The sequence below is a fragment of the Myotis yumanensis genome, unplaced genomic scaffold, assembly GCF_028538775.1.
Source record: "Myotis yumanensis isolate MYYU_CA2020_CCGP unplaced genomic scaffold, mMyoYum1.0.hap1 SCAF_4, whole genome shotgun sequence".
NCBI classification, from domain to species: domain Eukaryota; kingdom Metazoa; phylum Chordata; class Mammalia; order Chiroptera; family Vespertilionidae; genus Myotis; species Myotis yumanensis.
Genome location: NW_027223755.1, coordinates 28811001 through 28822272, shown reverse-complemented (window position 1 = coordinate 28822272; position 11272 = coordinate 28811001). Strand labels below are relative to the sequence as shown.

The 11272-nt window shown below is 56.5% G+C and overlaps 1 protein-coding gene across 5 annotated transcripts in view; it reads right to left on the bottom strand.

Annotated features, from left to right (window-relative positions):
• SLC12A7 (solute carrier family 12 member 7) overlaps positions 1-11272 on the bottom strand; it is an 81360-nt gene that overhangs the window by 22062 nt on the left and 48026 nt on the right. For all 5 annotated transcript variants that reach the window (XM_070411977.1, XM_070411979.1, XM_070411982.1 and 2 more), the window contains exons 2-5: positions 6491-6576; positions 5838-5960; positions 1959-2105; positions 628-682 (exon numbers count right to left, since the gene is read on the bottom strand). In XM_070411977.1, the coding sequence (XP_070268078.1) occupies positions 628-682; positions 1959-2105; positions 5838-5960; positions 6491-6576 (411 nt within the window). The remainder of the gene's footprint in view (positions 1-627; positions 683-1958; positions 2106-5837; positions 5961-6490; positions 6577-11272) is intronic.

Below are 11272 nucleotides of genomic sequence, written 5' to 3'. Positions count from 1 at the left end.
GGTTTGTGGGGATTAAACTTCAAAATCAAAGGGATTCAGCTGGTCATAAATGCCAGCCTCTTGTCCAGACAGCAAAGGCATGTTTGAGAAGAAAAAATCTTGGGGGTGTTGATGGTTCCCGCTCTGAGGAGAATCTCAATGGCACAGCAGCCTCAAGCACTCGTATAACAGGCCCCTACCCTGGTCTTAGCAACGCCCATGCCCTCAGGGGAGGCAGGGGAAGAGGCCCCGGGACACCAGGGGCACTAGCCCTGGAGAGTCCTCGTGCAGGTGAGAGGCAAGAGCTGCCCAAAGGCCAGGTCACTCCGACAGAGCTTCTGGAAGGGCCTGGCCGGGCTGAGGACGCGCCTCTCCCACCCACCCGACCCCTCTAGACATGGAGATGTCTGTGCTCAGACATGAATGACCGGCAGCAACCTCCAGGTGGTAAGGGCATGTCCACACTAGGCCTTTGGGGACCAGGCCCCACTTCCTGCCTCATCTTCAGCCTTGGGTGAAGGGCTAATGTCAAGGTCATCGCCAAAATGAAAGTGGAGCATGCATGGAGCCCAGGCAGGGCTCAGCTCAGTTCCTGCTCACAAAAGGAAGGCTTCGTTTCAGACCACCCAGCCTCCAGCACCCCCTTACCTGGGACCACGCCATTGGTGGCAATCGCACTCATGGAGATGGCGGTGAGCATCGTCTGCAGAAAGACAGGTGACCCTTTTAGAAAAGCACTTCTGAGGGCCGCCCAGCAGCAGGCCTGGGCCAGAGCCCAGCAGGCCCAGCTCCTGTTCCCAGTTTGATCACAAAAGGGCTGCCGAGTAACCAGCAGACAGAGCTTCAGACAGGACTGCAGCCCCAGCCCCACGTTCTCTCCCACTGAACTCCCAAAACTGAGCTCCCACAGGCTGCCCAGAAAGCACTCAACTCAGGACCCCGTCCAGCACTGAAGGGCAGCTTCTCCCTGGGTGCCCACGCCCCATGGGGTACAAGGTGCCCACCTGCTCAGGAAGCAGCCACACCCATGGGTTGGAGAGTAACTATTTTAGAACCTAAGGACCAGAAGGAACAGCCTGGGAAGCGAAGGCCCCGGTGACCACGGTGCCCGGGTTCCTGCTGGGCCGTGTCTGCCACCTGAGCAAGGCCCCACCCCACTATCCTGCTTGGTATCCTTTCCTGTGTGTGCCTAGCAGCACTCCAGACACTTTCCGACTCTTGAACGTAAAAAACATGCTGTGACCCAGGGAGAATGCAGTGAGGCTGTTTGGGTGACCGCACCACAGCTCTGGGAAGCCCGGGGCAGCAGGGAAAGTGGCCTGAGAGGGGCCTGTGGACACCCACTCATCTGCATGGTTTGAATTCTTTAGACAGCCGTCTCCAGGTGACACAGGGTAACACAACAGCTTAATCACCCTCTTAACAATAAAGGAAGCAGGAAAACTCAGGGCTGGGAGGAGGCACTGAGGAGCATCCAGAGGTTAAAGCAGACGCAACTATCAGTGGCAAGAAGAGACTGTGTCCCTAACGGACAGGGACACAGGTGCGGAGGCCAAGTGGCAGGTCTCACATGCGAGGGTCGGGGCTCAGCAAGTTACCACCACATGTCCCTTCCTAAAAACAGGGTCCCTGAAAATGTGCAGATGGTCCAACTGGAAGTGGACCAGGTCAAAGTGCAGGACTCCTGTGCGTGGTGACAGTGCCTGGTGAAAACCCTCGGTTGCTGGGTTGCCTCTGTATTTCTGCAAGTGCAACTAAGTAAGACTCCCTGAGGCTGTTGGACAGCCTGGTCACAGCCCCCAGGCCACACCCAGTGATCACACCAGCACTGGTGAGGAGGCCGCCCAGGGACAGAATCCACACGGTCAACCTCAGAGAGAGAGCAGTGGACCGGGGAGAGCCCACATTTGTTCACATGGTCAGGTCCCTGGAGTCCAGCTGCCACTGCCCCAAACCCAGAAACAGCCTCGGCCACTCACGCAGGTGCAGCACATGAACACGATGAGGAAGGACTCCAGGACGCCGGCCACGCCCACAATCCACGTCAGGCGCAGGAAGAGGATCACGCCGAGGATGTTCTGCAGGCAGGGCAGGTAGACGCCGATGAAGGTGCCCATGCCTGGGTTCTAAGAGAGAGAACAGCGGTTCCGGGGAGGCCAACCTCAGCATCTTCCCCGGGGACCCCTCCTCTGGGAGCCCTGGCTACACCCTCAGGCCCAGACAGAGGTCCCAGGAACACAAGAAAAGGAACCGGCAAGGGCGGAAAGCTTCTGTTGCCTGGATCTGGGAAGATGGCTGAGGGAAACCACACCCCAGAATGAATGGAAGCTCCAGGAGATTCTAGAGCAGGACCCTGGCTGCCTGGGAGTAGGGTGGTCTTCTGAGAGAGACCAGAGCCACATCATCGGCAGGGAGCGGGGCGGGGAGCAGCCGGCTGGGCCTCCCTCCTCTGTGAGCGGAATGGCAGGACGGTGGGAAAGTTTGGGAAAAGATGGGAGCAAGAGGCTCTAGGCTCTGGGCATCACGACCACAGCTCCAGGTTCCAGACCCTCAGGAGACCACAATATGAGGAGAAGTGAGGGCCATGGAGGATGAGACGGTCCTGCTCCCTAAAACCACAGAAGGCGCCAGGACTCCAACTCCAGGCAGATATCAGCAATGACTCAACCCACATGGAGGAAGAGATCGGGGCACCAGCGAACCAGCTCAGAGAACTGGCCACCTGGGCACCCTCCTTCCCCCACGCCCACAACCGCAGATACAGAAACAGGGCCGGGGTGCTCTGTACACAGGTAGCTGCGGGATGGACGGTGCTGGGAGGCGCCTGGCAGAAATGTCTGCTCTGATCCTGGAAAGACTATGGGATGAGCAGACTGGCCAGAGAACAGAGTGGCGACATGGCCAGGAGCCTGCAGGCCAGCCCCACACACACCACAGAGGACAGCTAGGCCCTCCCGGTCTGTGACCTGGGATGACAGCCAGTGTGACCACACAGTCAGGCAGCACACTTTTGATTTCGGGACATCTGGGTGCAAAGACAAGCTGCTGTTTCATGGAGAAAATATCCTGAATTAAAAAGAAAACCAACACACACCTGAGCAGCTTTCCTGTGAATGGTAAGGCTGGTGGAAAACAAGGACACAGCCCAGCTCTTGTGGCAGCTCAGAGAGGGGCTGCTGCCCAGGGACACAGCCCAGCCCCAGGGAGGTGGCTGGAGGGCAAACGCCCAAGGAGAAGGGGCTGAACCCCCATTCAAGGAAGCAGATGGGCTCCTCGGGTGAAAATGGAGCTGCCGACAGACAGCAACACCTGCCACTAAGTGCAGGCAGCCCACAGAGCGCCCAGATGCTAGGGCCCTGGGGAGAATGAGCTGAGAGCAGCCGGGGAGTGGGAGCCAGGGTCTGAAAACCCGTCCTGACTCCTTGAACGTCTGGCCTGAGCTCCAGCTCCTGGCCAGCGCACCCCTCCCAAGCCGCCCACCCATGGGTTAACTGTGCTTTTTGTGTAAATAAAAGGATTTATGTGGCTTACACACAGGGTGGGTGTATCTCAATTGTATAAAAATGAGAATGGAAATGCAGTGACAACCATCCTGGACAAACTGCCAGTTTCTATTTTATAATCTCAGTGAACATATGAAGAGATCAATAAACCACCACAGGAGGCTAAGCAAACCCTGCAGCCAGAGCAGCTGGACTCCAGGCCTCACATGGGCCCCGCCCGCCTGGAGCCAGTTCTGTGCCCAGCGGCTGACATGGTCCTGAGTCACCCTGGAAGGGCACAGCGGCCTTCAGTTCTCTCATAAAAGGCAGCTTTGAAGGATCACCCAACTGGCTCTGAGGCCCTGGAGATGAAGCCTTGGGGGAACACACACCCATCTCTGGGAACAAGCTCCTATGTCAGGTTGGTCAGAGGGACAATAAGGGGCAGCCCCCACCTCCCTTCCCAGGGGACCTACCTACACTCAGTCCTAAGCAGGGCGACTAGATTCATCCCAACTGAAACCTGCCCACCTGGCTACACAGTCCTGCTGAGGGTCACGGGGTGGCCGTCCCTCCCGTGACTGAAACCAAATCCTGTTCTAGATCCCAACCTGGCAGTGGGTGCAAACCACGGACTTGTTCAGATCCACCAGGCTGAACATGAGATCACATCTCAACAAAACCTTAACAAGGGGTCTGGCTGCATTTCTGTCTGTGCCAGGAGGACATCTGCGACCCCAAGGCTGCGCCACACGGCCTAAAAGGAGCTGCAGCGCAGGCGGAGGCCCAGGTGGTACCCAGCTGAGGCTGAGGGTTGGTTACAGCAATATTCAGACCCAGGTCTCTGCGGAGAGCGTGTTTCCCCGAGCAGACGGACGGCTCCCTGAAACACCAGCTCCAGCAGACAGACAGACGTGTGCCGTGTACTCGGACAGCTGGGCTCCTGCAGTGGAGCCACAGGCAGTGCCCAGGACATTCATGCGAAGCTATAACCTTCCACATAGCATCACCTGGGGTTGGCGTTCCCTGTCCCTTGCCTTGGGGGAGGGCGGTGGCTCCATGAACAGCCAAGGTGGCCACAGGCTCCCAAGGAGCCAGGAAAATCACGGCAGGGGGACCAGGAAAGGTGCATCCAGACACACCTCTGCTGCCAAGGCCACTGCCCTCTGCCGAGGAAGGTCAGCAGGGCTGGACACAGAGGCCACACCTCATGTCCCATGTCCCCCGTCTACTCCTTGCATCCTGAACAAGCAGCTCTTCTGGAACACAAGGAGCCAATGCCCTCGAGTGTCAGGAAACACGAGTTAATCCTGCTGGGTTTACAGTCCGAGGGCGGAGAGAAGAGGCCTTGGCTTGGGGCCCAGGGGACCAAGGTCAGGCCAGACACAGGCACAAGAGAGGCACTTGGAGGGGGAGTGAGCGAGGCCGTGTGGACACTGGCTCCGGGCACCTCCGCCCCAGCACTGGCCCAATGGGCAGGTGGACACTGGGGTGGGGAAGAGATGGGCAGAAGGCAGCCGCCAAGCCCCCTCCCGCTCTGTCCCAGCTCAGCACTGTGGGATCACCCAGCCGGCAGAACACTGCAGAAAGTGCCAGACAGCCTTCTGTCCTGCTCGACAGGCCACTGCCCCATTCACAAGCCCCTCTCTTCAGGACTCAGCGTCCTTCCCATGGTGTTCTCAGAGCCAAAAGGTTTTGGGGGGGAGAATCACCATTTAAAATAGAGAAAAGTTAATTTCCATCCTTGTGCGAGCCACCTGCAGGAAAAGTGAACAGAAGGGAACTATTGCCAAGACTTAGGAAATGCCCTTTCTGTCAGTTTCAAGGCAGGAAGAGAGATGGCCCGTCAAGACCGCTGGAAGCTGCGGTCTGCACTGCGGGGATGCCTCTGGTGGTTACATATTTCTAATTTTTAGTTTGAATTCTTGATTTCAAAGTAACATACTTATTGCAAGAGAATTTAAAAAGTAAGGGAAGTGAGAAGAAACGAGTAATCACTCGTCATTCTCCCACAGAAAGACCCTCAATTGTGGCTTCATCTGCAACCCATATACTAGTGAACATCGTCCTAAGCAGTGAAAGCTGCGTTTGGCTGTTCTGTCCTGGAGCCACGCACAACCCACCAGCCCCCAAGGGGTGTCTGCGTGGTTCCCAAGTGGATCTTACACTTTCTCCCCAAGAACCTCTTTCTGCATGAGTCCTCATGGCGGCAGCTCTGCTTATTTTTTAGGATAGATTCCTAGAAATATTCCCTAAGAAATAAAATTCCTAGGAAAATGGTAAGAGACCAACTGTCCCATCACTGAAAAACCAAGGGGAGGAGAGGAGGCCCTGAGGGGTCCTGGGAGGTGCGGGGGGGGGCACAGGGGCTGGTACCTTGACCTCGCGCCTCCGGCTGTCCTCGGCCTCCTCGTGCTCCACCACGCCCTGGCTCAGGTTGGTGTAGTTGGCCAGCTTGTTGAGGAGCGAGGACACCATGGGGTTACTGTCCATTTCCTCCTGTTTGGAACCAAGATATGAAATAAGTCACCCAGATCCCAACATAAAACACTCCCAAACCGACCAGGTCAACCACAGCAGGGATCCTGCCGTGTGGACACTCCAGGGAGCCTATTTCCAGGGCCATCTGGAGCCCAGCTCCGCCCCTGGTCCTGAAGCCCACAAATCTAAAATGCGTCAGCCAGCCCCGGTCACAACAGGTCTGAAGTCAGGGGTCAGGGGCCAGAGGTCAGGCTCCAGGACACGTTGAACAGGGCACCCACCAGCGAGGGAGATCAGGGTTTCCGAGATGGCCCAGGATTCAGCCTCTCTAAGGCCCTCACAAGGAGGTGTTGGCCAAGGGGGCACATGGTGTAAGGGCTGTGGGACAGGGGCGGCCACCAGCTCCCCCCCAACACGGTGTCCAGTCAGGCGGCCCAGCCCCTCAGTCCACTCTTAGACAGGAGGTCACGAGACCAAGACCTCTTTACTTATCCAAGTTACAGCTACTATACTGACCCCTGCTTTTTGCAGGAGAAAGTGTAACTTACCTCAAAAAGTGCCATGTTCTTTCCTTCAAAGAAACTCTCTCGCTCCATGTCGCCATTGGGGCTGCTCTCTCTCGACTGTCCATCTCCTGCGGGGAAACAGCTCGGGTCAGTTCCAGGAGCTAATAGGTAGGAGGTGGAGGCAACAGGGAACCAGGGGAGCGGCAGGCCAGGGGTTGGGGGGCGGGGTTCCAGAGACAGATGGGAACCCACAGCTGAGCACTGTGCACAGAGTGGGCGCTGATGAGGGCACGGGCTCTGCGAGCCACGTGTGGCCAGTCTTCCTTCTCTGGGAACACAGACGTGCAGGTGACCTGCCAACACCACACTCTGCCGGAGACCCCCACCCAGCGAGGCCTACGAGGGTCCCGGCCCCCTGCTCTGGCTGCTGAGAAGTGAGGCGCCAGGACGGGACAGTGACCGCGGCACCAGGATGCTGCCAGGCCAGGCGTCCTGTGTCTCCCTCAGCGCAGGTCCTCTGGGGCCCAGGGCAGGATCGGGCTGCCGTCCACCACGGAGGTGCGACAGGCCAGAGCCCGGGTGACCCTCAAACAATACAACCAACGAACCATGGAGCCACTCAGCAGCCAGGGAAAGTCCTTGGCAAACGGAGGGGAGCGAGGGTCCCATCCCTGCCAACCCGAAAACCAGGCAGGAAAGGCAGTGCAGGTGAATCAGACCCCTATGTCCCCCCCCTGCAACACACACACACACACACACATACACACACACAAGACCCCTGTGCCCCCCCCACACACACACAAGACCCGTGCCCCCCCCCCCACACACACACACACAAGACCCCTGTGTCCCCCCCACACACACACTGGTCTCCACGTGGGGAAATCACACCTACCCGGAGGCACTTTCTCAGCCACTGCCCCCAGATATTCAGTGAAACCTGAGCTGGATGCCTCAGGGGCTCAGGCTCGGCTACAGGACCCCCTACAGATTGGCTCCCCCATCACCCAGACAATAGCCTGACCTTGAGGGGGCAGTCCATGTGCCCAGCAGGAGGTGTATCTCCGGGGCTTAAGGCCCCAGGCACTGGGCCAGGATGCCTCCGTCCAGTCTGCCGAGAGGACAGAGCGGTCAGCAAGCTGGGCACAGAGGCTGGCAGGAAGGTGTCTTGGTGCAAGATAAGCCCAGAGAGTCTGACACAGAGCGCCCCCATACCGTCCGCACAGGGGTGGCCTCTCTGCCCTGAAGCCAAAAACACTGCTTGTTGCTTCAGAAGAAAACGAGAAAGGGGTCAGGACACAGAAAACCTCACCTACAGTGAGGGGCAAACAGGGTGAATCATGACAGTGAGGAAGCCAAGGTCATGGCCACACTGCCTGGGCCCCGCCTGCAGGCGCAGTGCCACCCTGGACCTCTTACCCCCCACAAAGGCTGGAACCCCCCGCCAAGGGCCTAGACGCAGCAGAGCTCCCAGGCCCACGGCCAGCCAGGGAGGGACGGCAACCGCCTCTCACCTACTTCCCTAGGACAACAGGCGGCTTGAGAACCCAACACACGAAGCCTGTCCACCTCAGAGGAAAGAGGCCAGAGAAAGCGATGCCAGTCTGGCCTCACTCCACTGTGCACCCCGGCAAGAGGACCCCTGCAAGAGGACGGCGGTGGGAGGCAGACCTGGCCTGGGGTGCCGTTGCCAGGAAGGGAGGGGACCCACAGCAGGCACAGGCTTCTGGCAGGCACCACTCCTATGCCCCTCCCTACAATTAACCGGACACTTTCAGACCAAACATACAGCTCTTTCTATAAGGATAAACCTGCTCAACAACCCAATGGCCCATTAGGGGGAGTTTAGTTTTAAATATGGCTCACTGCGTAATAAAACCGCGCTTATTTTTTAAAATATGGGGCTGCCTGTGTGATGAATGCCCATGTATCTGAAGAGCGGGTAACGCACACAAGGACTGTGGCCTCTGAAAGGGCAGCTGGGGGTGAAGTGGGGCTCACGGCGGGGCTGGGATTGCGGACAATAACCTCTTTGTGTTGTTCTGACCTTTTAAAGGTCCTTATTGGGGAGGGGGTGCTCAGCCTTCTGATCAGAAACTTCAAATCCCAATCCATCCTTTTTGGGTCCCACAGACCCTGTGCTTCACCCAAACTCCTGGGGACAAATATCTAAAATATAACACCTGACCACAGCCTGTAAGTTCCAGTAATGGGAAAACGCTCACGTAGACAAGGGCCACGAGGAGACAGCTGGCGAGTTGTTTTGACAGCACTCAAATCCTGACGGGTCACCTGCAGTCCCCCAGCTGTTCACGGCAGATCCTGCCCTGGGTGTCACGGAACCGCAACAGAGGACACAGCCCACAGGTGGCCATCTCGGACCCCTGCCTCCATGGCTAGTCTGCCAGGACAGCCTGACCCAGGCCCCAGCTCACCGCAGCCAGGGCACAGCCACCAGAGAGTCGCCACCAGCACGTCTTCTGGGAATACCGATTTTACTTTTCTAGTGATAAGGATCAATGGCTGACAGAGCACAGGTCTTGATGGTGTTTCTGGAGTGAACGCTATATGCAAAGGGCTGTCTAGACCAGCCTCTGTCTAAAGCAGTGGTGGGGAACGCCTGGATTGCAAGGCCCGCGCAATCATGTGGTCTGCCCCTGCCAAGGCATTAGGGATGAGGTAATTAAATGACCAAATATAGCAGCTAAAACGTCCTAAATAGACACTTTCGAAAGAGGACATACAGAAGGCCAAGAAACATATGAATACATGCTCAAAGTCACTAATCATTTGAGAGATGCAAATCAAAATAACAATGAGGTACCATCTCACCCCTGTCAGAATGGCTATCATCAACAAATCAACAAATGACAAGTGCTGGTGAGGATGCGGAGAAAAAGGAACCCTTGTGTACTGCTGGTGGGAATGCAGTATGGCGTTTCCTCAAAAAATTAAAAATGGAACTTCCATTTGACCCAGTGATCCCACTTCTAGGAATATATCCCAAGAAACCAGAAACACCAATCAGAAAAGATATATGCACCCCTATGTTCATAGCAGCACAATTCACTATAGCTAAGATTTGGAAACAGCCTAAGTGCCCATCAGCAGATGAGCGGATTAAAAAACTGTGGTACACTACACAGTGGAATAGTACACTGCGGTAAAAAAGAAAGGATTCTTACCATTTGCAACAGCATGGATGGAACTGGAGAGCACTATGCTAAGCAAAATAAGCCAGTCGGAGAAAGACAAATATCACATGATCTCACTCATTTGTGGATTATAATGAACAACATAAACTGATGAACAAAAACAGAACCAGTCATAGAAGCATCAAACAGACTGTCCAACCTATGAGGGAAGGTGGGGGTGGGGGGGTGGAGGGGGGGGTGAGAGATCAACCAAAGGACTTGTATGCATGCATATGAGCATAACCAATGGACAAAGACGGGGGGGTGGGGGGGGGGACGACATGGTGGGGGGTGGGGGCGGTCTGGGAGAGGTCAATGGGGGAAAAGGGAGACTTATGTACTACTTTAAACAATAAAGAATTTAAGCTAAACAAAAACAAAAAACAAATATAGCAGGCTAATTTTTAAGTTGATAATTTTGTATGGCCCGTGAATGATGTTATAAATAATATCCAAATGGCCCTTGGCAGAAAAAAGGTTCCTTACCCCTGGTCTAGAGGATACTTGGGCCAGGCCCTGACATGGTTGCCCAGCACCCAAGGTGCCTGGGGAGCGAGGGAGGGAGGGAGGGAGGGAGGGAGGGAGGGAGGGAGGGAGGGAGGGAAGGGGGGAGGGAGGGAAGAGGGGAGAGGGAGGGAGGGAGGGAGGGAAGGGGGGAGGGAGGGAAGAGGGGAGAGGGAGGGAGGGAGGGAGGGAGGGAGGGAGGGAGGGAGGGAATGCACCCGGTTTTAGGTTCTCCCTCTGACGAGCCAGCCTGGCCCCACAACCTTGGACAACGTATGCAAGGCGGGCTCCTGGGTTCCGTGTTCTTGTCCCTGGGGAAAGGCGGCCAACATGGAAAGGGCCTTGTGGCACAGCTCAGGCCGGCAGCTCCCGGAGTGTCCCGGGCACCCGAGAGGTCCACGTTCAGCTCACTGCCAGACACAGCCCCATGCTGCGTGCTGGGAAAGCACAGGCTGGTAGCCGTGGCTCTTGGGACTTGTTGGCAAGTAAACGCTGTCTATCTGGCCCCCCTGCCAGCCGCACAGAAGCTCCAAGTACTTAACCTGAGGCCCCGATGTCTTTCCCAGGCATCTGATGCTCACGGGAGCAGGCGGCTCATAGACAGGCCGTCAAAGAGGCGCTGAAACACCCCATCTGTTCGCTGTGACAAGGAACACCTAAGACAAGGCATTCTGACAGAGGACTCGGAAACGAAACCGGTAAGAAGTGTTCCCAGGGCTCCCCGTGGGAGCAGAAAAGAAAGGACATCGGGCACGACGTATGCGAGGTGGGCATCTGGTGACTTGTTTACCCTGTGGATGAGCCTGACACGGAGACGGAAACCTCGTGAAGTAACCCACCCTGAACAAAGACTGGGACAGGTCGGGGCAGTCCAGAGGCAGGAAGGACGTATGAGCCGCCGGGTGCACAGGCAGCCAGGGCGCCAGGGGCCACTGGCCAGGGACAAGTTGCAAACCCAGTAGCTGCTTGCCCCCTTTTCAAGGTTTCCAAAAAGTAAACAAAAGTAGCAGTAGGTGCTCTCAGTATTGGGGTGAATCCCTCCCATCTGGAGACTGCCCCCACGTTTATGACCAACCACATTTCCTCTTGTCATCCGAGACATAAACCATAACGTAGTCATTAGTCC